Source organism: Lutra lutra, chromosome 8, assembly GCF_902655055.1.
Source record: "Lutra lutra chromosome 8, mLutLut1.2, whole genome shotgun sequence".
NCBI classification, from domain to species: Eukaryota; Metazoa; Chordata; class Mammalia; order Carnivora; family Mustelidae; genus Lutra; species Lutra lutra.
The window spans coordinates 45,601,007-45,627,703 of NC_062285.1; the positions used below are offsets into that span (position 1 = coordinate 45,601,007).

The following is a 26,697-nucleotide window of genomic DNA, read 5'->3' on the forward strand; positions in this document are numbered from 1 at the left end:
GGCAGGACCTGGATGGCTGTTACCGGGACTTGGGCTTCTACTCTGAATGAACAATTTGCTAGCAGGGCATGCTGGATATACTGCTTAAAAGAAGCCAGTGACTTTTCCCATTTAGAAGACGTCCCTTACCTCAAATACAGTGGTGCTTAAAAAGGGTAATGACAGTATAGGGCACAGCACAAATCCTCTGCAGGAGACAAGTAAGGTGGCTCTGCCCCTTCCCCCTCTGTGTGTCTGTTCCTTCACCTACCAAACAGGTGCTGAGCACTGAGGCTGCCCTGGGGGCAAGATGAGCTCAGTACAGTCCGAGTCGTCCTCCTAGAGCTGAGCTGAGGCGGACGCAAGAGTCAACAAGTCAGTGGCAATACAGTGGAGTAAGTTTCAGGAGAAAGATTTTAAACATTTTTAAATTTAAATTTTAAAGTTTAAAATTTTAAATTTTAAAGTTTAAAATTTTAAATTTTAAAAATCCAGGTTCCTGGGTAGCCTAACTCAGATGGGTTACCGATGGTTTGGGGAACAACAGAGGAAAGGGAATGGATCAGATTAGAGAATGGTTCCTGGAGAAAGTGACATCTGAGCTGTCATTTTATTTTATTTTATTTTATTTTATTTTATTTATTTATTTATTTATTTTTTTATTTGACAGAGAGATCTCAAGCAGGCAGAGAGGCAGGCAGAGAGAGAGGAGGAAGCAGGCTCCCCGAGAGAGCAGAGAGCCCGATGCGGGGCTCGATCCCAGGACTCCGAGATCATGACCTGAGCCGAAGGCAGCGGCTTAACCCACTGAGCCACCCAGGCGCCCCCTGAGCTGTCATTTTAAAAAAGTGAATTGGGAGGGGAGGGCCCCTGAGTGACTCTGTTGGTTAGGCATCCGACTCTGGATCTCAGCTCAGGTGTTGATCTCAGGATCATGAGTTCAGTCCCACTGGACTCCTTATTCAGCACAGAGTCTGCTTGTCCCTCTTCCTCAGCTTCTCCCCTTTGCTCATGCGCATACTTCCTCTTTCTCTCAAATAAATAAATTTTTTTAATTAAAAAAATATTTTATTAATTTATTTGACAGAGAGAACGAGAGACCACAAGTAGGCAGAGAGAGTAGGAGGGAAGCAGGCTTCCCGCCGAGCAGAGAGTCCAATGCAGGGCTCGATCCCAGGACCCTGAGATCATGACCTGAGCCGAAGGCAGAGGCTTTAACCCACTGAGCCACCCAGGCACCCCAAATAAATGTTTTTAAAAAAATTTTCTCCCTCCTTTCTTGACGTCTCATTGCCAGTCAACTTAGTAAAGTCAAATATTTCCAGAAGACGTCTTTCGTGTATAATATCACCTTCATCTTAGAAAGAAAACCTAAAATGTCTGGAAGTTTATATATGATGACATTTCTTAAATTGAGTGGCAGTTAGGCAGCTGGGTAGCAATAAGGTGATTTTTTTTCTTCCATGGATAATTATTAATTGGTATAAAGATTTTAAGACAACTTTAATTCACCCCTCATGCCAACTCAGAGAATTATTTTATCCTATTAGGACAAGTAATCTTTTTAGTCAAAGGAGTCAATAGTTAATCCTCTTATTAAAACAAACCTTAAAAAAATTGGTGGAGGAAATAATATGAACTATGTTCTGCCTCCCTTCCATGAGGCATTCACTGAAGGAGTGTTGTTTCCTACAGTACTTGCTGAGTTCTTGACAGCAGCACCTTTCAGGAAATCACAAGTTAATTTCAGTTTCCTTCTACATATAAAAACAATACATTGGGAGCTAAAGAAGCAATGTTCGAAAGAAGCCCTAAAGCTTAAAAGAGATACAAATAGAAATTTCAATGTGTTCTGCGCTATAGTATTTTAGCATAAAGAATGCAAGGGATACAGTTGAATTACTGTGTTTTCCCTTATAAAAATAATAATAGTTTTTTTTTAATTTTAGAATTAGTGACAGTGAAATGAAGAAAATATTTCGTTTTTGAGGCATAAGGAAGAGAAATCTTGAGATTTCTAATGAAGAGGCTATAAAGTAGAGAAGGGTATTTTCTATGACAAGTTCAGGGTGGAATTTTCCAGTGCCTGCATCCCTTTGGGTGCTTTATGTTCGAGGAGCCATAATCCCTCAGGCAGGCTGGCAGGAAACAGGTACTCTGTGACAGTGTGCAAGCCTGCTCACATTCCTGTGCCCCTAATGATTTGGGGACACAGGGTGGGTGGTAGGAAAGAGGGAATATAAAAATGCTAGCATTTCTGAAGGACTCTCAGAATTTTCTCTTAGGAAAGATGCTGTAAGCTTGTTGAGTGCAACACCTTAACCAGTAGCCTCCTACCTGCTTCCCACTGAAGGAAATTTAATTAACTGGATCAAGATTTGTAGGAACTAATCACCACGACTATGTTTTCTCTGCTTTGGGAGATTTGAAGCAGTCTTTATCTGCCATACCGAGGGACCCCATGCTAGGGAAAACGTAACTTTCCTAAAGGCTTTTGCTTTTTCATTTCTCAAGTGTCTGGTCATTTTAGCAATGAGGTAAAAAGACGGAAATACTAGCTGATTTCTCTGAGGAGGGAGAAGAAGTTCACTCCTAAGGGCACCGTGGAGCCTTCATATTAAGAAAAGAAGCTCTTGTACTCTTAAGTTATGTAGGTGGGAGATAGGACATTGTGGCAATAACCAGGACTTCCTCCCCATCCCCCCCCCCCCCGACTGCCTATTTAGAACAGATTGTTTCTGGCTTAAGACCGGACTGTGGATTCATGCATTCCAAGTCTCTTTCCTTAGGAGCACCCTTATGTTTTTTAATCTAGTCAAAACACATCAAAGTATGGGGTTTCTGTATCTGTTAGTTCAGTCTCTAATTACAATAACAGGAGATGGCTGTGTCCACATTGTGGCCAAGATCATCAGCAGGGGAGAGGAAAGCTGATTATCTTTCTCCTTGGAGGATAGGACAGTACTATGGGAATTCAAGGCAAGTAGGATCAAATTGGGGTGGGGAGAGGTGAAAGGGAAATGAGAAGGGGATATTTCAACTCTTTGAATGGAAGATTTGCCACTTTTTTCCCTTGTTTTCTATAAGAAGGACTCGTTCACTGCTCCACCCCCAAGAGCATTAATGAAGGTTGCTGATGGTTCCAGCCCTTCTGGAATATTTGACCCTCATTTGGCAGTCTGCTTCCTGGAGTCATGTCAGCTATAAAAAACAATGGGAGGGGCGCCTGGGTGGCTCAGTTGGTTAAGCGACTGCCTTCAGCTCAGGTCATGATCCTGGAGTCCCGGGATCGAGTCCCACATCGGGCTCCCAGCTCCACGGGGAGTCTGCTTCTCCCTCTGACCTCCTCCTCGCTCATGGTCTCTCTCACTGTCTCTCTCTCTCTCTCTCTCTCTCAAATAAATAAATAAAATATTTAAAAAAAAACCAATGGGAGGAGCTTTTTCTTTTTCTCATTGTATGTATTACTCTGAATTTTCCTTCTAGTTAAGGACTTTGTTTTGTGCAAGTCAAGAAAACATAACCTTTTTATTTATCCCCTTGGATTTTCTGAAGCAGGACAGTAGTTTCTCTCAAAACTCTTCTCTCTTGGTTCTAGGGACTCAAACTGTTGCCAGTGATGAAGAAGGGTGACTTTAGAACCAGGCCGATGTCAGAGTTCCCTCCTCAGTGGGTGTTGGTTTTCTCTGAAGACTGGGTTTGACCAAGATGTCCATAGTAGTTGGGAAGGCAACTTGAACTTCATTCCACAGTAGACTTTTTCCCACTACAGCACACCTTAAGGCTAAAGGAAAATAGATGATGCTAAGATGGAGACTTTTCCTCGTTTCACTGTAATTTCATTTCCCCACAGCTTTAGATGGGAAGAACATTGGCAAGAGTGATAACCTCTTGAGAATTTTTCTTCTTCCTTTTTCTTTAATACAATTCTCCTCATTCATGTGCCAGACACGATACTGATCTCAGTCCTTTCCCCAGTATTGATTCATTTAACCTGATAATATGTTCAGAAGTATGCACTATCATTATCTTTATTTTACTGATGAGAAAGTAGACACACAGAGCTGTAATGTGTGCAGCTTGGAGTCAACTGGGGCAGTCTGGTCTCTGGTGACATGCTGCCTCCTTATCCATTAACTGCTGGGAAATGTGGCAGAGAATCTTCTTGGAAAAGGCTGCAATAAAGGAATAACTCCTAATGATGTGTATAATTTCAGTATAATTTGATGCCAAATATTTTCTCATTCCTATTATGATTTCTCTTTTGATTTAGGAGTTGTTTTTTAAAGATTTTATTTATTTGAGAGAGGTGGGTAGGAGGGGCAATGGGAAAGGGAGAAGCAGACTTCCCCACTGAGCAGGGAACCCAGTGTGGGGCTTGATCCGAGGACCCTGGGATCATGATCTCAGTCGAAGGCAGACCCTTAACAGCTGACCCACCGAGGTGCCCCTGATTTAGGACTTACTGAGCAATTTCTTCTTTCAGTTCAGAAACTGGATAATAGCTCTTACTGACTCAGCTGAAGAACAGAATGGAAATGAAATTGCTTATCCCCTTATTGTGCTTATAGTCCATTTTTTCCTTGATAACTTATAGAAAAACTGTTGTTTGCATGAAACCATGGCAAGAAGAAGAAGTCTTCTGATTGGATAATAATGTGTGTCTAAGTTTGAATCCTTGTGCTGCCACTTACTAGATGTTAGTTACCTTGTGCAAATGAGTTGCCCTCCCAGTGCCTCAATTTCCTCATCTGTTACACTCCAGATAATAGCTCCTACCTCATAGGGTTGTTTGAACTAAATGAGTTAAAAATATGAAAAGTGCTTAGAATACTACCTCACCTATAATAGATGTAGTTTAAGTAATGTTATCTGTTGTTGTTCTAATAGCAGAGTTTGTAGCTGCATTTCAGTATTACTTCACATTACTTATGTTTTCACCATAACCTGTCTTTTTTTGAGGGGGGAAGGGTCAGAGGGAGAGAGATAGAATCTCTGCCCAGTGCAGAGCCCGACATCATGACCCTGAGACCATGACCTGAGCTGAAATCAAGAGTCAGATGCTCAACTGAGTGACCCTAGCACCCCTTACTGTAACCTGGTTTAGGGGGAGTTTTGATGTGTAAAATAATAGTTTGGGAACACTTGAGGTAATTTTTGAGTCTAAAACCACAACACAACTTAGCCAAAACTGTCACAAACATATTTCTATCTCTCAGAAATTAATATTTATTTAATAATGTTCTTACAGTGGGACAGAATGAAAAAAAATAAGATGGGACAAAACGACTAAAATTTAAAAAGAAAAAGCAATTGTTGGCGAGGATGTGGAAAAAAAAAGAACCTTATGCATTGTCAGTGGGAATGAAAATTGGTGCAGTCACTGTGGAAAACAGTACCGGTTCCTCAATTTAAAAATAGAATTACCATATCCAATAATTCTCCTGGGTATTTACTCAAAGAAAATGAAATCCTGAATTTGAAAAGATGTAGGCATCCTTATGTTTATTGCCGTGTTATTTACAATAGCCAAGATATGGAAGCAGACCAGGATATGGAAGCATCGATAAGATGAATAGATAAAGGGGCCACCTGGGTGGCTCAGTAGGTTAAGCCCCTGCCTCCAGCTCAGGTCATGATCTCAGGGTCCTGGGATTGAGCCCTGCATCAGGTTCCCTGATCAGTGGGGAGCCTGCTCCCCTCCCCACCCCTGCCCTCTGCCTGCCTCTCTGCCTACTTGTGATCTCTCTCCTTGTCAAGTAAATAAAATCCTTAAAAATATATGAGTGGATAAAGAAGATGTAATATGTATGTGTGTATATACACAAGTGAATATTACTCAGCCATAAAAAAGAATGAGATCTTGCCGTTTACAACAACATAGATGAATCTGGAGGGTATAATGTTAAGTGAAATAAGTTAGAGCAAGACAACTATTCTATGATTTCACTCATTTCTTTAATTTAAGAACCCAAACAAATGAACAAATAAAAAAGATGAAAAGACTCTTTTTTTATTTAAAGATTTTATTTATTTATTTGTCAGAGAGAGAGAGAGAGAGAGAGATCACAAGTAGGCAGAGAGGCAGGCAGAGACAGAGGGAGAAGCAGGTTCCCTGCTGAGCAAGGAGCCCGATGTGGGACTCGATCCCAGGACGCCGGGATCATGACCTGAGCCGAAGGCAGCCGCCCAACCAACTGAGCCACCCAGGCGTCCCATAAAAAAAAAAGAAAAGACTCTTAAGTACAGAGAGCAAACTGGTGGTTGCCAGAAGGGAGGAGAGTGGGGGGATGGGTAAAAGAGACAAAGGGGATCAAGAATACCCTTGTCATGATGAGCACCAAGTGATGTAGAAAATTGTTGAATCACCATATTGAGCACCTGAAATGAATATAACATTGTATGTTAATTATACATGAATAAATTCTTTAATTAAAAACTTTTTAAAAATAAAAATTTAACAAAGAGACTAAATTGCCATTTAATAACAAAAACCAAACTACTAGATGTGTCCTACATCTTACTGTTTCAGAAAGTGGAAGGATTGAAACAAATCTGCATTTCATAATGTCAGATCCTGAGGAAGCAGTCCTCATTTTTAAGTCTATGAAATTAAGCATTCTTTTCTACTGGGGAACAAAACATCTTAATAATTCAGACAAAAAGAGGTATGGTAAAAAACAGAGTATGCTACAAGGACATGATGCCAAGTGCACAGCAATAGAGGGTGGGCCCTAGGGATGCCTTGCATGAAGTTACTCAAATTTCCTGCATCTGCTTGGACATTGGCTTACTTTTCTCCCTTTGCTGTGTCACCCTGAGGATCAGAATTGGAGAGTTCAACCAAGCCCTGTGGATAAAACGCCTAAAACAGATCCTCTAGATTCTGACATCTTCATTGTGATGCTTTGAAAACTGGCCAGAAACTATGGCAGTCAAGCCATATAGTAGCTGAGAGTGGGGAATCAGAAGATTATGACAATTTTCTGATTGCCCAATGGGAAATAGTAATTCTTTTCCTTTGGCAGTGAGAAAGGAGGCAGGCAAAAACATCCTGTGCTCGTATGAATCCTGTAAAAACACCCATGGGATTTAACTCAAAGTGGGATTTCCACTTTGAGTGGAACTCTTTGTGGTATTCTTTTCATGTTACTGATTTTCATGTTATTCATGTTATTTTCATGTTATCGATATGGCCCCTCCGTCTATTTCTAAATTCCAGAGCCATACGATGTAGGGACGGGAAGATGAGTGTCAAATGAGCTGAGTTACTCGTGTCTTCAGGGTAGATAGCTAAGAGGAGAACCCCTTATTTCCATAGAAAACTATTTCTAGAGTAGCAGTCTCCATACCATGTGTATGAGTATGTACCCCTAACGTATTTGCTCATTTAATGCTATATAACTATACTGGTACATATCATGTAATGTACATGGAGTAATTATAAAAATATATTAATATTAAAAAAATAAAGTCAGTAAAGATGAAAAGTCAACGTTTTAAAATAACTGCTAACAGTCATATGATTTTTATCATCTGCCAGGCATTGTTCTAAATATTTTTCCCACAGTAACTGGTCTGTCTTACTAAGAGCAAAGACTTCATGTTCCCATTAGGTATCTCAAGGCAGAATTCATCATTAACAATAACAAGTATAATTCCATATTTCAGCGGTCTCTTTGAGCATTTCAGAGACTTTGGATTAGAACGATTATTACTGTTGTCAGATATGACTAGATTGCCAGTACTTGGAGTAAGATGTGCTAGCTGTGACATGTTCTCATTTGCTCGTGTTTTCTACCAGCAGTTTCTGCCCAGGGATTTTTTTAAAAACCTGTTGCCCACGTTGGGAGGGACGATTTAGTTAAAAACTCAGTAACAGGTCGCACGGGCCCCGCTCAGCGGGGCTGGGCACACACGGACCGGGCAGTGAGGCGAGATGTGCCCAGGCCGCGTGTGCGTCAGAAGGCCCGCGTCAGGCCCGCCGCCGAGTCTGCTGACTTCACACCACCGGAGGGCGCCGGTGTCAGTTTCTGTGAGGAAAACAGCAAAGCTTCATTTCTTCTCCGGCTTGAGGAGAAAAAACATGAAAGACTTGATCATGTTGCCGCAACGCACTGACGGGTCACTTGTAAGTCCCCCTCAGCTTAGCGCGCTCTCTGGCGGCTGGCGGGGCGCCGGACGGGGGCTCGCACGCTGGGAGAGCTCCAGAGCGAGAGAGAACCGGGCGCTCTGGGCCCCATGACGGGAACAAATGTGTCAAGCCTCATTCCTTGGTTTTCTTTGTGTTTCCTGCCTCACCTCTCAGCACTTCTGTCAGGCTCCACAGGAAATGTCTGAGGTTTTGTCTAGCATCTCCCCTTTTTTTGTCCGCACACCACAGGAGGGGCTTCCTCACCGCCCCCCAGGGGGGCTCACCAAGGCTCTTGAGCCTGTGGGTTCCCCGGAGTTGAGGTGCACATTCTGTGGCTCCTTTTTTGACAGAGCTTCAGTTTAGGCTACTGATTTCTGACCCCCTGGATTCGCTGTGCTGTCAGTGCCCCGGAAGCTGAATGGGTGCGAGCCGCTTGCGTCCGAAATTTTGTCAGTAGCCGGTTCGCTGGGTGCGTTTCTGTTGGGAGCAGGCTTAGCTTGTTGAAAGGCCCAAGGGGGCCTTTAACTCATTAATCTAAGTTCTGGCATTATAGATGATTGTGAAAATGGGGAAAAGGGAATAAGCAAATATTTTTAGAAGTCAGTTTCTACAACTTCTGCAAAAGAGGGTTGTAACGTCAGGCCTGCTTCAGAGAAATCCTGAAAGAGAGACAGTATACTTGAAGCTCCCAGTTTGTCAGCCTTCTGAAATCTTCCTTCATCTGGCTGCACCTGTATTCCTGAAAAGGGGTGGAGGAGAGAGAGAGAGAGAGAGAGAGAGAGTGTGTGTGTGTGTGTGTGTGTGTGTTCTCAGTTACATACAAGACTTTTTTTTTTTGGAGGGGGCAGTAAATCAGAATGCAATAAGAAAACTGCTGCAGAGTTGCTCTTTTGTAAGACATTAAGTGATGGCTGCAAAATGTAAGTGTGTGGTCAGTCAGGAAAAGGTCTGATATTGCTTTTCTTAAAGTGGAGTACCTGTTTAACTCCTGTTCATCAGGAGCAAAAACAAGGTAAACACTTGTTAAAACATAATACTAATTTTGAAATTCATTATGTCAAGAGCATGTTACTCTAAATTTGAGAGGGTTGACTTTTCAGGCGTAGAACTTGGCATCCGGGGCTGGTGCCCCAGCGACGTTTTCTGATACTACCAGAGATGAATGCAGGGCCACTGTCCAAAGTTTTGGTAATCAGCTGATGGCCCAGGATGTGTATGCAATTTCTAATAAGCAGCAAGGGAAAATGGTGCCGAAGTACTAAAGGCTACAGAGGGACAGAAGCCAGGGAGATAATGACACAAAGTTATATGTACTGGGAAATGGAAAGATCCCCTCCCCAGCTTGGAATCCGAAGGACTGGGTTCAAATCCTGGCATCACCCCATCACAGGAGTCACTTAACAGTGCCCTGGTTAAATCCCTGGTGAAGTGGGATAATGATGCCCATTTTATGGTGGTGTCGGGGGGATTAAACATGGTAGGTAATCATCAGGCATCCTTAGAATTCAGACTTCTCAGAGGGGAAGTAATTTAAGAAAAGAAATAACAGAAGCTGTACAGGGTCATCTGGGTGGCTCAGTCATTAAGCGTCCCGCTCAGTGGGAGACCTGCTTCTCCCTCTCCCACTCCCCCTGTTGTATTCCCTCTCTCACTGTCTGTGTGTGTGTGTGTGTGTCAAGTAAATAAATAAATCCTAAAAAAAAAAAACAAAACAAAAAAACTGTATGGTGGAGGGACATGAGCACCCATCTGGCAGAGTCAAAAGTAAGGAGCTAAAGTGTGGCTTGATCTCCCTGGTTACAGGAGCTCTTACTGCGCCCTGCCTGCTCATTGTTCCCCAGGCCATTTAATAGTGAGTATAAGTAATTACTGTTGTAGGGTTTTGTTTTTGTTGTTGTTGTTGTTCTTTTAGATGCTGGACACTTCTGCCTTCAGCTCCGGTCGTGGTCCCATGGTTCTGGGATCAAGCCCCAGGTCGGGCTCTCTGCCCAGCGGGGAGCCTGCTTCCCTTCCTCTCTCTCTCTCTGCCTGCCTCTCTGCCTGCTTGTGATCTCTGTCAAACAAACAAACAAACAAACAAATAAATAAATAAATAAATAAAATCTTTAAAAAATTATATGTACAATTAACCTTTTGGTGTGCAGTTTTATGTTTTCAACATATATGTAGATTCATATAATCATCAATCAGGATACAACATTCCCATCACTGTAAATCACTTCCTCGTGTTCTTTTTTTATGGTCCTACTCTTTCCCCCTGCCATAACCCACAATTGTCTGGACATTTATTACATATTATCCACTCCTCTGGCACCCCACGCTCCCCCTGTCTAGCACACTTGTAGTTACCTATTCACGTTTTAGACTGTTAGCCTCAGGAGTTTGGTTTTTTCTTCCTCTCTCCTACCTCCCCAGTGTCCAGCATAAGCCTGGCACATAAGAGACTCTGAGACACACATTAAATGAATGAATCCTTACTGTCTGTGTCCTAGTTTCATCTTGTTCTTAAATAAGGAAACAGGTGAGAGGAGTTAAGAAATGTGCCCAAGATCACAGAGTAGTAAATTCCCAAACCCAGGGTGGTCTTGGTTTAAAACCTCTGCTCTTTCTGTGCTAAGACATATCACAACAGATAGGATTTGTATTAACTCATCTGAAAGTGCATTACGTAAATGACCCAACTTTTTTTTTTTTAAGATTTTATTTATTTATTTGACAGAGATCACAAGTAGGCAGAGAGGCAGGCAGAGAGAGAGGGGAAAGTAGGCTCCCTGCTGAGCAGAGAGCCCGATGTGGTGCTCAATCCAAGGATCCTGAGATCATGACCTGAGCCGAAGGCAGAGGCTTAAACCACTGAGCCACCCAGGTGCCCCTGACCCAACTTTTAAAATCACTGGTGTGTTGGTATATTTTCACTGGTGATGAAGTTAGCCTTGTACTGTTAGAATATGTAAAACATGAAACCCTGTATTTACCATTTAAACTCAGAATGGTGTTCTCTGAGGTAATACCAAACTGAGGATGTATGCCTTCTAAAGTGACTAACGGTGTGACGGGTAGGAGGTGGGTGTGTGTGGTGGGTGTGCAGAGGAAGCCTTCGCTTCCCTCTTTGGTGCCTTTGCTTGAGCCAAGCAGGTGGTGAACACAGCTCTCCCTCTTCCCACATGCATGCCTAGCCTTTTAGCCAGTGGTTCAAAGGATATAGCAATGCTGGATTGTACATGCATTCCAGCAGTGTATGGGAGCTGAAGAAAGGGTGTGGTTTTCAGCATATGCTCCAGAGAGATGGATATGATTTATGTTTTGCTTTTTTGTAATCTTCCTTGGGGAAAAAAAAAGTCTCCATAGCTTAGAAGGGAATAGTGTGTGTATATTAAACTGGTCCTATAGGCCCATAAGACTCAGCAAGTCAGGTACAGGAAGAGAAGGCCGCGTCTTGTCCCTTTGGTTTCCTTGGAGCACCTGTGAGATTCCTGGGGCCCTACATCTAGGCTGCCTCGATCAGGACCACTGACAAAGAGCAAGAGAGGGCCCTGGGGAAGGAGTAGCAACTAGATCATGTAGGACCCATAAGCCATGCGAGCACATAGGAGACCCAGGGCAGTAGGGAGTCACTGAAGGTTCTAGTCTATGCAATGATGAAATAGATGTGTGTTTGCAATTAAGTTGAACATTTGAGACACTTGAAAGCATCATGTTCATACTACTTGTGATCTTTCAGACCTCTCTTGCAGATTGACCCCTGACATTGATCAGGGCCCTTGATGTGGGTGTGACGTTTAGGAATTGTTCTTTCCTCAAGGTTCTCAGATCAGACTTTATACATCAAACCATACGTTCCTACCTGATGACATTTGACGGCACTGTTTTGAATAGAGAAGGGGGTGCGGGAGAAGGGGGTCCTTGTATCTTTTTCAAAATCAATGTATGGCATGTCCTGTTTGATCATGCCACTTTCAAAAGTAGATTTGAATTCTTTGTTATGATCCTGGTTCCATTTCAAACACACGCAGCCCATTCCAGCCTTATACTGCTCTTTGAAGTGTCTTGTGAATTCTTTAGTCTCCTCTCTAGGTCCATCGATCCCGACCTAGGCCGTCTTTGCCTCAGGGCAGTTCTCTGTGAGCCTCCTAAATTCTAGTGCTTCCTTCTTGGTAGCACATCGCAGAATGCCATGGGATTGGCACCCCTTAAGCCTGCTGTCACCTTGTTCTTCCACATAGAGGCATTTCACATTGAAGTTCCTTGGTCTGCCTTGACCCCAGAATCTCCCTCCAGCCTTAGCCCTCAAGGCTGGTCTTAATGAGGCCACTGTCCACATAGGCCATATAAAGTCCCCTTTACACCTGCACTGCCTGTTAGTTGCTCCTTTTTTCTAGAATAGTCTTTCAGTCGATCATCGCCCAAACAGGTGACCAGACAGACATGCACAATTTGATGAGTGCTGCTGTAAGGGTGGGCTCAGGATGCAGTGGGAGCTCCCAGAAGGAGGTGAAATTTAAGATGTGTACTGAGAGATAGGTGGGGGCTGGGGGGAGGGGGGACTCAGGCAAAGGATGGGGGTGGTTTGTGATGAGCTACAAGTGCCATAGTTTGGTGGGTGAGATTTGAAGTGACAGAATGTGGGGAGACCATCAAAGACTACATTAGAGACTGCAAACTGGCTCAAACACTGGAGCCAGCCTTCGAAGGAGGAAGTTAGGCTGGCCAAAGAAATATGGTCAGATTTGGGGTTTTAGGAAAAAAATCACTCTGGTTACAACTCGGGATGCAGAGAGGAAAAGCAGATCCAAGAGGCATGTGTACAGGAGAGCAAGCATTCCCTCCAGGAGCAGGCGGAGTGTGTGTGAGGGTATTCAGCTAGGCAAGGAGCTGATGGCTCAGAGCGTGGAGCCTGCTCCCAGCTGCATCCCTTACTAGGTGGTCATCTTGAACAGTGAGACTCTCTGTCCCTCCTTTTCCACCTCTATAAATTGGGAATAATTACCACACATCATAGGGTGGCTACTCCCAGGATGGGTTGTGGTAGGATTAAATGTGCTAATACTGATAAAGCATTTAGAATACTCCCTGCTGTGTAAGGTTTATTACATGACGGGAAGAGTGCTGTGGCCCCATAACTCGATGTTTCTGTGACCTGATGATCTCTTAGGCATTAAGAGCTAAGTTGGCATCTAGAGCATGTGGGAGAGGGCCCACTTGGTGGCTGTAGTTTCCCAAATAATAGATCTCTCACTTGAAGTTCTGTGCCACAGATGGACACTGAAGATTTTGAAGTCTCTTGATGAATTTGGTTTTACCTAGTTCAAAAGCTTTCAAAAATTGTCCTCAGCAGTTGATTCCTTTTGTCCAAAGTCTTCTGCAAACCCCTGATGTTTGTAACCGATGCATCTGTGCTGCTCTGGTTGAAATAACCGTCAGCGGGACTTATCCTTTTTTTTTTTTTTTTTTTTTAAGATTTTATTTATTTATTTGACAGACAGAGATCACAGGTAGGTGGAGAGGCAGCCAGAGAGAGAGGAAGGGAAGCAGGCTCCCTGCTGAGCGGAGAGCCCGATGCGGGGCTCGATCCCAGGACCCTGGGATCATGACCTGAGCCGAAGGCAGAGGCTTTAACCCACTGAGCCACCCAGGCGCCCCGGGACTTATCCTTTAAACGCCCACTTCCTCTTTCCTAAGTGGTACAGTTTGGAAACACGAAACACAGTCTGGACCCTGCTGTTCTGGTCAGTTCAGGGCGATGTGAGTGACTCCTCCAAGGTCACACAGAGAATGGCAGATTTGAGACTAGGATGAGGGTCTCCGGAACTGCTTGGTTCTGGAACTGCTTGAACCCCCTTCTGTTAGTACGGGGGTTCTCAATTTGGGGAGCACTTTAGAATCCCCTGGGGAGCTTAAATAAACGATCAGTGGTAGGGCTCCACCTTCAGAGAAACTGACTGAATTGGGCTGGGAGTGAACCGTGCATCCAACAGTGCTGGATTTATTCAGTATCTAGTTAGAAACAAACTTTCTTTGTCGAAAAACTATGTCTTACAAGTTTTCACTGTGAAAATGATTAATTGCATTTTAAACGTTAGCTATGCCAGCGTTTCTAGCCCTGCTGTGCTAAGGTGTTCTCCGAAGCTGGGTGTTGCCCTTCTCGGTCCTGTTTCAGAAGTCCCCCAGTCTGGTTTTTCTCTTGACTGCTTAAAAATTGCCCAGAGAGTTCAACAGTGGGTTGTTGCTGCGGTGCCTTTTTAGAATGCTTTGCCTTGTTGAAGGAAATGGTTGGATTACTCATCAGAAAAATGTCAGAGTTGCTTTTCAAAAATATAGTAGCATTGCATTGCCGTGTGCCTCGTTATTTCATGGGGTCTGATCTTCTTTGAATCAAATCATGATTCTAGAAATATGATACTTTAGGTGTAACAGAATCTGAGTCATGGACACAGCTGGTCCTATTTCGTCCCTTACTGGCCCCGCCCACAGCTTCCTTAACAGTGTTTGCTGGGTTTTTCATTTAAATTGGGTGCAGAAGGACTGTGTGGGCAGTTTTTACTCAAGCAGCCTTGGGACTTTTGGGGAATTAGATGTGATAAGCAAAAAATCCCTTTCTTTTGCCACTTTTCCCTAGTTGTGAGGGTGTAATATGGCAATATGTACTTTACTAATACAGCAAGTAACAAGGGCTCATGGTGAGTGTAATAACTCCGACTACTGCAAAGTAATAATGAGCAAAAAATTCAGGCTGTGTAGAATGACAGTCATTGTTTCTCTTGGTGACCAGGTCATAGGAATTGCTAATCCCGTGATGCTTCATTGCCTCGCATTCATAATAAGAGGAAATGCTAAATTTTAGAGGCTGGTGAAAATATAGGTTCACTGAATTCTATCCACAGATGCCCTACATTAAGAACTTTTTCCAGGGGTTTCAGTTTTATTCCTGGTTGATAGCCACTTCTACCTACTTTTCATTCTTCTTTTGTGTGCTCTTGCATTCCTTATCTCTCACTTCTCCTTCCCGCCATGCATGCCCCAGGTCCCAGAATACTAGATAAACATGCACCTCCTTTCATCTCCTTGTGGCCAGCTCTTGTTACAGAAGCTGGCAACAGCGGCTTATCAAAATGTCATGAAGCCCGCAGACAGGGAGCCCAGAAGGCAGGCTGTTGAGGGCCCGTGTGGCATCCCAAGCAAGACACCAAGGGCCCTGGCTCCTTCAGATTTCCTGTCCCACTACCTCGAACAGCAGGTTTCAGCCGGTTTTGCAAGAGGGTTACTCTACCTCCAGGTGTTGCTTCTGTGACCCAGGCAGGAAGGAAGCAGAGACGGGTAAAGGGCAAAGGCCAGGCCACTTGAGCTGTTCCTTTTATCAGGAAAAGAATAGCTTTCCTGGAAGTTCCACCCAAAAGAGTGGATACTAGGTAAGCAAGTACCATAGTCAGACACACAGCCCAAGCCTCCTGGTATTTTCCTCAACTGGCTGCTCTATCAGCTCTCATTCCCTCCCAGTTCTTCTTGTCCCATCTTCAGGGCCCAGCTTCTTCCCTCACCTCCCCCCGTGACATGGATTGATACTTCTTGATTATTGGACTTTCGGAGTTTAGCAGAGGCATTGGACTCTTCTACAGTAGCTTCTCATGTTGGTGAAGAACTAAAGCTCAGAAAGTGACTGAGGTGAAACCATGGTAGTCATAGCAGTCACACACAAGGGAGACTACTTATCTACTCCGCAGGCATAAATCACCGTTCACCCTTGCTAAATACCCACTCCCTGTGAGCGAGCTAACGCCTGCTGCTTATGTACTAGGCAGACATGGTCCAGCTGAGCACCAGGGATGTCCGGCTCTGGAGTGACCCAGCCAGGGTCGAACGCCTTTACTGCCTTTTTCACCTTGGTCTGCCTCCCACGCCCACTGATTGGTATTGACAATGCCATTAGAACTCACATCTTCTAATTCTGAAGTCCTTGTTCTTTCTACTGCCCTCTGAGTTCGAGTGCTTTTACTCATTCATAAGTGTTTGTTACTGCCTGAATTTGAATGTCTTTTTAGGGTGTTATTCACCTCCTAGCTGGCATCCTCACTTTCACTCTTTCCTAATCCTCATGGCGTAGCCTGAGTGATCGTTTAAAAACATAAATTAAGTTTGTTACCCTCCCACCCACCTCAGCCAATGGGTCTTTGTTACTCTTAGTCTAAAGCCAAGATCCTGCATGTGTCCTGGGAGGACTGAGTGGTCTGGCTGCCACGTCCCTCTATAGCCTCATTTCTCCCCCATGCCTTTCCTGTTTCACTCCTCTATTCAGTCACATGGTATGGTTTCATTTCCTCTCACCTTCCTACCACAGGTGCATCATGCACCTTTCTACCACAGGGCCTTGACACCTGCTGTTTCTACTGCCTGGTGGTCTCTCCTTCCCCATCATTGTCTTGTGAATTTCTAAGCAGCTCTTAGGCTAGCCTGCATGTCCCCGGGAAACCTCCTCCAAGTCCCCTTCTGCAAGCTGGCCTCCAGGAGGCACCAGGAGCCAAGAACCTCTCCTTGTAGCCCTCACTAGAATTCTGATCTTATGTTTGTGTGATTATTTGATCAGTATGTGTTTTCCCCCACTGGATTATTAAGATCAGACCATATCTGATATGGCTTCCAGCAAGTTTTTTTTATCCCCTGTCCACTTTGCACCTGTCACATAGGGAATGCACAGTATTTGTTGACTAAAAATCATTTTTTTTCTCAGCACGTGGCACAGAATTAAAAGTGAAATTTAAAAGGCACAAATGGAGCAGGGGCACATGTCACCATAACTATGTGGTATCTTCTGGCATCATTCTAAGATAGACCAAAAGAACTTTATTTAATGGCTTTAGCTAGAAAAGGATTTGATATTTATTGCTGTGGGGGTGTATACGCTAGTAGTTAGAAGTAGATGTTATATACACCCTACCTGTTTAATTACCAATGCATCTTACCTATTCAATAAAGTAATTAATGCATTTAATTTAAGCTTTTTTTCCCCTATAGCTAAGATCTTAGGCATGTGTAATTCAGACATGGTTTTTAAAAACATTCATTTGAAATAGTCTAGAAATAACTCCGAGACGAAATCCATGGTAAGTGAGGGAACGTGGGAATGTGTAGCTTTAGGATAGGAAGAGGAAGAAACAAAGATGTTGGGTACCAGCTGGGAAACTGAGGGAGGCAGGAAATAAGAGAAGGAGATTAGAATTGGCTGCATCTTAGACTGGGTGTCTAAGGGGAGAACATGTTCTAAAAATATAGGATGTAGATCAAAGAGGATGGGGCAGGTATCTGAGAGTGAAAAGGCTCTAAAGGGGGAAAAATGGGTCTACTGATTTCCTCTTGAAGAATCTGCAAAAAAGAGCTTGACTTCCTCCAAAGACTCCAAGCCAAGCCTGCTCTGGGGTTGCAGAGGACAATGAGAACTTGGGGGTTAAAGCTGGACTCCTAAAGACTTGCCTGCTGGCATGGAGTTTGACATCAAACATCCGTACATCAAATCAAGGTGGATCTTGCCACAGAGTAGTTGCTGAGCTTACTTGGTAATTTGGGCTCGTCCTGCAGGCAGAGAAGCAAGGACCGCTCCATCCCCCGGGGGGTGATCACAGCAGTGACAAATCCCTGAGCCTTTTTGCCGGGTTTTGACCCCCATTGTTTGCCAACCAAAGACAGATCAGAAGTGGATGCGCTGAGCGCCCCACCTCGCTGCGTCAGTGTGACCCTGGGGCCCTGACCACCCAGGTTCTCACTCCCTGTCGCCTCCCTCCCCCAGGAATCGGAAGGCGTTTCCTGCCACTACTGGTCGCTGTTTGACGGTCACGCAGGGTCCGGGGCCGCGGTGGTGGCCTCCCACCTGCTGCAGCACCATGTCACGGAGCAGCTGCAGGACATCGTGGAGATTCTCAAGAACTCTGCCGTCCTGCCGCCCACGTGCCTGGGCGAGGAGCCCGAGAACACGCCCGCACACAGCCGGACTCTGACCCGCGCGGCCTCGCTCCGCGGAGGCGTGGGGGCGCCCGGCTCCCCCAGCACCCCGCCCTCGCGCTTCTTCACTGAGAAGAAGATCCCTCACGAGTGCCTGGTCATCGGGGCGCTGGAAAGTGCGTTTAAGGAAATGGTAGGTGTCGCGGAAGGGTCCAGGGGTCTGGGTGGAGGCCCTCGCTTAAGCCAAATCCATGCTTCTTCTAGAAGGTTCCCTGGAAGGGCATGTCTTTGACCTGTCCTCTAGTTGTGTGGCTCCGCATGGGTCTCCCTTTGATAACAGGCCTCCACTCTTAGGAGAAGGTGGCAGTAAGAGTTCCTGGCGTGGCATGCTGGCAACATTGAGAAGATGAAAGGGAGGGATAGTGTATGATGTAACAGGCTTTTTAAAGGTAAGCATTATGGCTTCTCTTTCTGCAGACTCATTGATGCCAGCTGGTATAATTCCACTTAACTGCAACGCGAGCGTCCTTGCCATCTGTCGGACACATGTGTATGAATTCCAGGTGTTTGGGGGAAACGGCACTTTAGTCAAGTGCTCAGAAGTACCTTTCCCATACAAAACTGATTCGAGAACAGCTACTGTAACCATGATTGGCCATGTGGTTCTCAGTGCTTTAAAAAAAAAAAAAAAAGGTACCTGCTGAAGGAGAATCAAGGGGCTAATATCCGAGATCACTGGCTTTACTGGGGAACATGGATTTATTTGTGTGTTTAAATGCGGATGTGTCTTATCAAAGAATTCAGCCTCCTTCCCTCTCAGGCTCAGTCCTGAGAACACACATAGGGAGGGAGTGCAGCTGCTTTCATGGTGTCCCCTGACCCTATGCCTGGAGAGGGACCACCCACTGGACCACCCCCTTCCCTCTCTGAGCTCACTTTCTACTGACGCTGTTATTTTGGTTCCAGAGATTTTTCTTTCCTGAGCAACAGCCTGTATCCAGGTAATAGAGAAGAAGTATTTAAAGATGTCATAATGATATGAGTAAAGTGAGTGTGCTGTATTCTTAAAGCCTGGAGACTCGGTACTTGGGAGGACTCAGTCAGTGAAGTGTCTGCCTTTGCTGGGGTCCTGATCCCAGGGTCCTGGGATCAAGCCTCATTCCAGCTCCCTGATCAACAGGGAGTCTGCTTCTTCCTCACCCCTCCCACTGCTGCTCGTGATCTTTCTCTCTCTCTCAAGTAAATAAATAAAATCTTAACAACAGGAACAACAACAAAACCCTGGGCATTCAGAAGTGATGACAAACTGTTGTTAAATGAAGCACGAACAGCTAGGAGCACCTCCCCAGAATGGAGTGTACACAGAGTGCACATTCCGCAATTAGGCTCTGTGCTAAGGAGAAAAAAATAATGTTGCACAGCGCCTTGCCATCTGATTTGTTTCTAAGGCAAAATAGTTCATATGTTCAAACCTGGTATTTGCATCCTATCCTCACTTTTATGCATCCCCTCTTGGGTCACCGTGTTTCCTTGTCATATAAATATTTACCCTTTGATTAGCAGGTGACTTAAAATGCACCTGTCTCTCAGGAGTGTCTGGTAGCCTTTAATCCCAAGAAGATCACCAGGAAGCTGGAGAAGATTCTTTAGGAAAAAAGGAATCAAGGTAGTAAAGTTGACTTCTACTCAGGCTTCATATAAAATCTCATTCCCCAGCTGTCACAGAAGCTCTGATGGGAATAAGTGTTTCTCGACACTGATGTTCAGAATGTTAAATATTTAATTGAGGTAAAAATGTGACAGTAGGCTGTTCTCTTAATGGGAGAAAAGCTCAACTGACATGACAGAAGTGAAAAACAAAAGAAACTTTGGGTTTCTCATTTCCTTCTGTAATTGCTAATGCCCTTAGACATCTTTTACTTGAACCTGCTGTATTCTCAGATCTATCCACTAGAGGCCAATGTCACCTTGAGGCAGGCCTCTGCAGCGGTCTCTGGCTGTTTCTGCCCATTAATGGCTAAGGGTTACTAGCAACCACTATACTTGAAGTGAGAGGCTTATTTAGAAAAATGCTTAGTAAAGGGCCTTATTCTTGTCTTTTTTAAATTTTTCTGGCTTTTAACCAGTCGGTTCATGACCTGGAATTTTTATCTTAGAGACTTAGCCAGCAGAAAGATCATTTCACTTGCCCATGTAATTCATTCAACCAATAAATATTTGATCAGAATTAACTGTGCTAGGCCTGATTGGGAAAAGAGCATTGAACAAACTAGGCAAAAACGAGTATTAACAAGTAAAATATAAGTGGAAGGGACGTTGAGTGAAGAAATGCAGGGTGAAGTAGGAATCCAGTAAAGACATGAAGGGAAGTGTTCCCTTGGGAAAGTGATGCTGGGTGGAGGGTGGGGGGGCATTATTTAGGGAAAAAAAGCATCAAGGTAGTAAAATTGACTACTACTCAGGCTTTGTATAAAATCTCATTCCCCAGCTGTCATAGAAGCTCTAATGGGAATAAGTGTTTCTTGACCCTGATGTTCAGAATACTAAATATTTAATCCAGGTAAAAATGAGGTAATAAAAATAAAAATTGAGTTTAAAATGAAGCAGACAAAACACAGGAGGCCATTTACATGGACAACTACATCAGAGAACCCAGATGGGCCTAAGGCAACAAGCCGGTGTCAAAGTTAGGAATGATGGATGGAAGGTGAATTGGAGAGTTGCTCTGGAAGGACCTGGTGTGCTGTATTATGAATTTTTGGCTTTAAGCCATATCTCATCTCCAGTTCATCCCAGCCTGCAGCTGCTTCTTCACACTCAAGTTTTTCCTAGATTGTCTGTCTAGCCACCAGCATGCCGGAGGCCTACCTAGGCATTGTACCATGTGCTTGGCCTTATTAAATGACAATATTTGTCATTGCTTTGCGTGGTGCTTGCTAGGGTGGCCCTACTGTCTGTCCTCCTAGGGACTGAGGCGGTCAGTGCCTTTTGGCCCAGAGCAATTATTAATATACTGTCCCCTTTTATTTTCAAAAGTGTCCCTGTTTGGATGATGTCTTATTATAGAAAGAGGCTCTTGTTTTTCCTTTGCTTCGTGGGGGACTTCAGGAAAAACCTACTCAGTGTCACAGAAATGTGCCCAACTTAAACATTAAGTTACTGGCGGTGAGCTTTACAACCCATAACACAGAAATTACACAGCATACCTTCAACTTAATGGCCTGAAAGGCCATTGCCGGCTCATAGAAGATACTCTTTCTTTACTCCCCTTTGCAGTATGATATTTTTGAGAGTCAGTGTTTGAAGGCAAACTTTGGTTTTTTGAAATGCCCAACATGCAGTTGATTTCCTTACCTTGTTGGCCTAGTTTTGCTGGTTTCTCCTTGGCCCTTTCAGAGTGGGGCACGTTTGGAATTTCTTGGGCATTTCTAAATTTTTTCCTCACAAGAGCCAGTCATTTTCTAGCTTTCCTCTTTCTAGGTGTTCTTTACATATTGCAGGTTCTGTGCTGTTCTGATCCTCTGTAGTAGGAGAAACTCAGTATTAAATAAGATGACGTTATTTTCAGTTTTGTGGCTTTTTTACTTTCTCTCGCACTTCTCATCCCTGAAAATTCCCCAAGCCCAGCTCCTAAGCCTCCAGTTTGCCTCACTGATGACATCTTTGCAGCTACCCTTTCTCAGATTCAGAAGTCACTTACAGTATCTTTAAAGGCAAAGCTCACCCTTCAGGGGCGCCTGGGTGGCTCAGTGGGTTAAGCCGCTGCCTTCGGCTCAGGTCATGATCTCAAGGTCCTGGGATGGAGTCCCGCATCGGGCTCTCTGCTCAGCAGGGAGCCTGCTTCCCTCTCTCTCTCTCTCTCTCTCTCTCTCTGCCTGCCTCTCTGTCTACTTGTGATCTCTCTCTGTCAAATAAATAAATAAAATCTTAAAAAAAAAAAAGCTCACCCTTCACTTGGGTGTTTGCTTTATGAATAGCAGCTTAGCAGTGTAGAGTCAAAGGTCTTTGGTCTGTCCCTCTGCAGTGTCCCCAATCACTAGTATTTATTGAGGCTCTGTTTTATAGCTAGCATTCTCCTAGATACCATGGGGTCTGGAAATAAAAGGTTAGATTTTATGTCCGGGGGCATTTGGAGTCACACGTTTTATGCATATAGAGATATGGTATCTCATTTATTTTGATATTCTGGAGTGAAGTGAGGTGGTGAAATGCAGATACCTATCTAAAAGGAAGGATTGGTTAAAAAGACTTAGAAACACCACGCCAGAATAAGGAACATTGATTTCCAGGAAAAACTAGGTACTCATCGCAAAATATAGACTACCAGCAGTGGAGAAAACGCTTTGAACCAGTGGAGATGAGAGCAGTTTCATCAAATACTGTGAGCTGCTTTGAGGTCACTGCTTTTCCTTTCCTCTTTGATCCTCCAGTTGCCTGCCCTCAGCGTGTGGCTTGTGGTGGAGGTGACCTCTGACCCCTGGCCTCTGATCCTTCCTGTGCTTTCCTGCGGAGGCACGTTTGCCCTTGGGCCCCCTTTATTACATCTCATCTTGGATCTTCCTTCATACTGAGAAGGCTGCATCGTCCATTCTTCCTGTGTCCACTGTGGAAGTCGAACCACAGTTTCCCACAGGACCAGAATCTCAGGAACTTCTGAAATGACCTCCGTTCTGCTTCCCCACGGCACTTTGTCATGGTGCCTCCTTCGGCAGCTGTGTCTTGTCACCTGTGGTGTTAGGCTATTGCTGGGCCCCAGATGATAACTGTCTTCTCTATCCTGATGTCAGTCTTTTCCTTGCTTGCCCACCCTCCCCAAACAGAGTCTCATCATCAGCATTTCACACTCATGAGGGAGGTCGCTTCCACGACTGGCCTTTGCAGGAGATCCCGGCTTTCTTGGAATCACAGCACAGGCAGCACAGATGAGCCTTGTAGCCTACCACCCATGGGATTTGAGTTCTGGACACAGGCAGGAGGAATTTCACAATTCCGTCCTATTTCCTTTTTCAGTGTGGGTATGGATTCATCATCAGAGTGAAGAATATTTTAGAAGTTTGCTTGTTACAAAGGAAGAAAATGGCAGTATTTTCCCTTGTAAAACTACCACACATCTTCCTGTTACTGAGCTAATGACTGGAAATAGCACTGAGCTTGGATTTATTGGTCCAAAAACAAAAATAAAAACAAACCATATGGTGACACTGCAGTGAAAATGAGGATAAATGCAAAGCTTATTTATAGTTTATAAATCCTAGTGTTTTCCAGAATTACCATATTCATGGTAAATTATGGACCTGCATGTCTGTCTGTGTTTAATTAAGCTAATTTTGTTTTGTCTTTGTTTTTGGTAGAACAGGAAATTCCTCCAAGGAATGAGCATGTGATTCTACCAACAGCCAGCAGGTGGCAACATGAGGCAATACTGGGGTGTTTTTTTTCCTTCCCATTGCCTCGCTGACAGATTGGCTTGTTCTCAGAATAAACCAAAATCAGACCCAGATACTGAAACCATGCAGAATCTTATTATTTGTGACTGACACTATTAGCAATGTGCTCAGAACCGTGTTTTAACTCATCTGTGGGGAGCTGCCAAGTCCTATTGAAACTACCCAGCACTCATCCCCTTCCGTTGTTTGATACTACTGTCCTTTTGGAACCTGAAATTGGTAGGAAACAAAGAATGATCCTGGAGTTGCGTCATCTCTGGGACTTTCAAACCAAATTACAACCATCCCGAGCAACATATTTTCTCTCTTGCAGTTCTTTTCCTGCAGAATTAGTCTCATTTCACACATCTTATTTTCCTTCATTGCCTTCTTTGAAACAAAAGGGAGCAGAATAAAATCCGAAGTCTTTAGAAATTGGAACTATTCTTAAGATTTAGAGATAGTCCTGGCTTAAATGTAGTATTTAGACAGATGCAACACAGGATAAATCAGTCCTGCTTAAATACAAGGTGGCTCTGAGAGGTCTGTAGGACTCTTGACTGCACAGATAAAACGATCTTGTTAATTGAATATTGTGAGTGTGTAAGTTGGTCCTTTTAGGTCATACTTGAAAAGGAATGATAGTACATGCCTGTGTTTTGCTGGTAAGTTATGCTAGACTTATGTCTTTGGGTTTGTTTACAGCTAAAACGGGGAAATATCCCAAATTGGTCCATATTTAGCACAAAGCAGTGCACAGGTTTTCCCATGATTTCATTGATTTTTTGAAAATATACCCAAACCTGAGGCTTTATAAAATATAATAATAACTATACATTTATATATGTGTGTGTGTGTGTGTATTTTTATGTGAAGTGTGAGTAGCTTATGCTAATTGGAAAAGTTGAGGGTTTAAAGAAAATGGGTAGCTAATTCAGCAGTAAATATCTTTATTGACTTCATTTATCGTGTTTGATCTGGTAGTAAAAGAACCATGCAGATGGTCCTTTCATGTTCCTTTCAGTACTAAGATTTTGGGAAACATCTTTTAAAGAGGAGTAGGTGGTGTAGGAAAAAATAAATGTGCTATTTTGGCTTCTAGGGAGGGGAGGGGAAGCAATTATTTTTAGAATATGTTCTAGTTACACCCAGTTTTAGAAGAAATAGAAGAGTGTATTTTAATGTCCGTGAATCCTTCAGGGGGAGGAAGTCTATGGAAACACATCTGTCAAATCCTAGTCACCAAGTCTGGAATCTTTCAAATCCCAGAGAGCATACATGTAATTAAAGCATGTGCGCACACATGTGCATCTGCACACACACGTGTTTCACCACACAAATGGTGGGGGGTGATGAAAGCATGAACATATTAGCAAAGTTTCGTGGATACAAAGTAGCTAGACATTAATCCACTGTTTAAGTGATGGTGCTGCCAAATTTAGCACTCCTTATGGTGGGGAAACTACAGAGGGAATGTAGTTGAAATATAGGAAAAGATGAAAGAAATGATGGAATCAATTAGAAAAAAATATTGAATCACACTATTAATGTAATAGCAAGGGAGTAATTGGGCAAGCTAATGAGAGCGTTTCCCCCCAGATTGAAGGCAGATAGGAACTCCGCTGTAGCAGAAAATCATAGTGTCGTATGTACATTCTTGCCTTGATTTTTTTCTTAAGGATTAAATAATATTATAATCAGGTTTTCTTGTAATGTTAACCATGACAAATAATGCACATGTGCTGCAGAATGAACTTGTCTGCGTCCCAGTGGAGATTTTTGCCATGGACGGTGCTTTTACTCGGACTCTGTGTACCATAGCATTTTCTTTCGGGTTGCACCAGGGATGTCAGTCTTTTTTTTTTTTTTAAGATTTTTATTTATTTATTTGACAGAGAGAGATCACAAGTAGACGGAGAGGAAGGCAGAGAGAGAGAGAGAGGGAAGCAGGCTTCTTGCTGAGCAGAGAGCCCGATGTGGGACTCGATCCCAGGACCCTGAGATCATGACCTGAGCCGAAGGCAGCGGCTTAACCCACTGAGCCACCCAGGCGCCCGGGATGTCAGTCTTTTGAGGCTTGTTCACACTCCAGCCTGTGTAGAGCATGCAAGCAGTTGGGTGCTCATGGGTTTTGTTGTGGGGTTTTTTTTTGTTTTTGTTTTTGTTTTTTAATAAAAATAGTCTTTCATTCAGGCATTAGGTATTCAAACAGACGTTGATTCTGGATATGAAAGGACACTTTCTGTTACCCTCAGCAATTCCTTCCAATATATTAAGAACAGTTATGGAGTAGTAGTATCAAGTGTGGACTTGATATACAAGTTTATATATTAATTGGCTGAAATATTTGTCTATCAGAACATCAACTTTATAGTACTTATTTAAATGCAAAAGAAAGGGAATATATCCATCCACAACTGCTTTGTGAACTGGGTTGTTGGTTCTGTTCTTATGCATTGTTTGGAGGCTAGACAGAACTTCGGACACCTTGACATTTTCTTTCCCTTTCACTTCCCCGTTGATGGTCTTCTTGGCTGCTGTCCTTGCCCCTCCTTCTCCTCGCTCTCCAGGCTCCTGCCGTCCCGTACAGGACCTGGTAACCATTCATTCATTCTCGTCAGCGGGCTGCATCTGAAGTGTGGCATGGGTTCCAACTTAATCATCATCTCAGTGAGCATTTGCTTGCACTGTAAGCTTTTCCTTTGTGAATTACGAACAGGGGTCAGGTGGTGAGGACGTAATTTAGAAACCTGGGCATGTCCAAAAGTATTTCTTCATTTGCCCGTTTAACAGATTAAGAACTATCTTTTTTTTTTTTTTTAACCTGGTCTGGTGTAGGTGTTAAGGGTCTAGCAGCAAGCCATAGAGGTCTCTGTTCTCAGTCATGAAGCTTCTGGCCCCAGGAAGGATCCAAATGGCCCGCTCAGCCCGTCACACATAGCATCCAGTTTAATACAGTAGTCCTCTAAGAAACTAATGAATACAGGGTTTGAGTACATTTTTTTAAATCTGGCACAGTCTTCAAGAGTGGTCCTCATGCTTGACTCTACAGCTGGAGTTTTTCTTCACTTCTAAACTACTATGTCCCACATACACACATTCTTACCCCCATGGTTCCTCAGCCTTCCCCCCCCCCCCCCGCCTTACCCAGTTGATCCCCAGTAAGTTAGTTTCTCCCAGATCCTGTTTTTGTACTTTTTATCTCTTTTTTAAGTGTGCTGGTCTTTATCT

At 43.7% G+C, this 26,697-nt stretch overlaps 1 protein-coding gene across 1 annotated transcript in view; it reads left to right on the top strand.

The window, feature by feature from the left end:
- PPM1H (protein phosphatase, Mg2+/Mn2+ dependent 1H) overlaps window positions 1-26,697 on the top strand; it is a 260,282-nt gene that overhangs the window by 104,056 nt on the left and 129,529 nt on the right. The window contains exon 3 of the mRNA XM_047739722.1: window positions 17,889-18,233. Coding sequence (XP_047595678.1) covers window positions 17,889-18,233 — 345 coding nt within the window. The remainder of the gene's footprint in view (window positions 1-17,888; window positions 18,234-26,697) is intronic.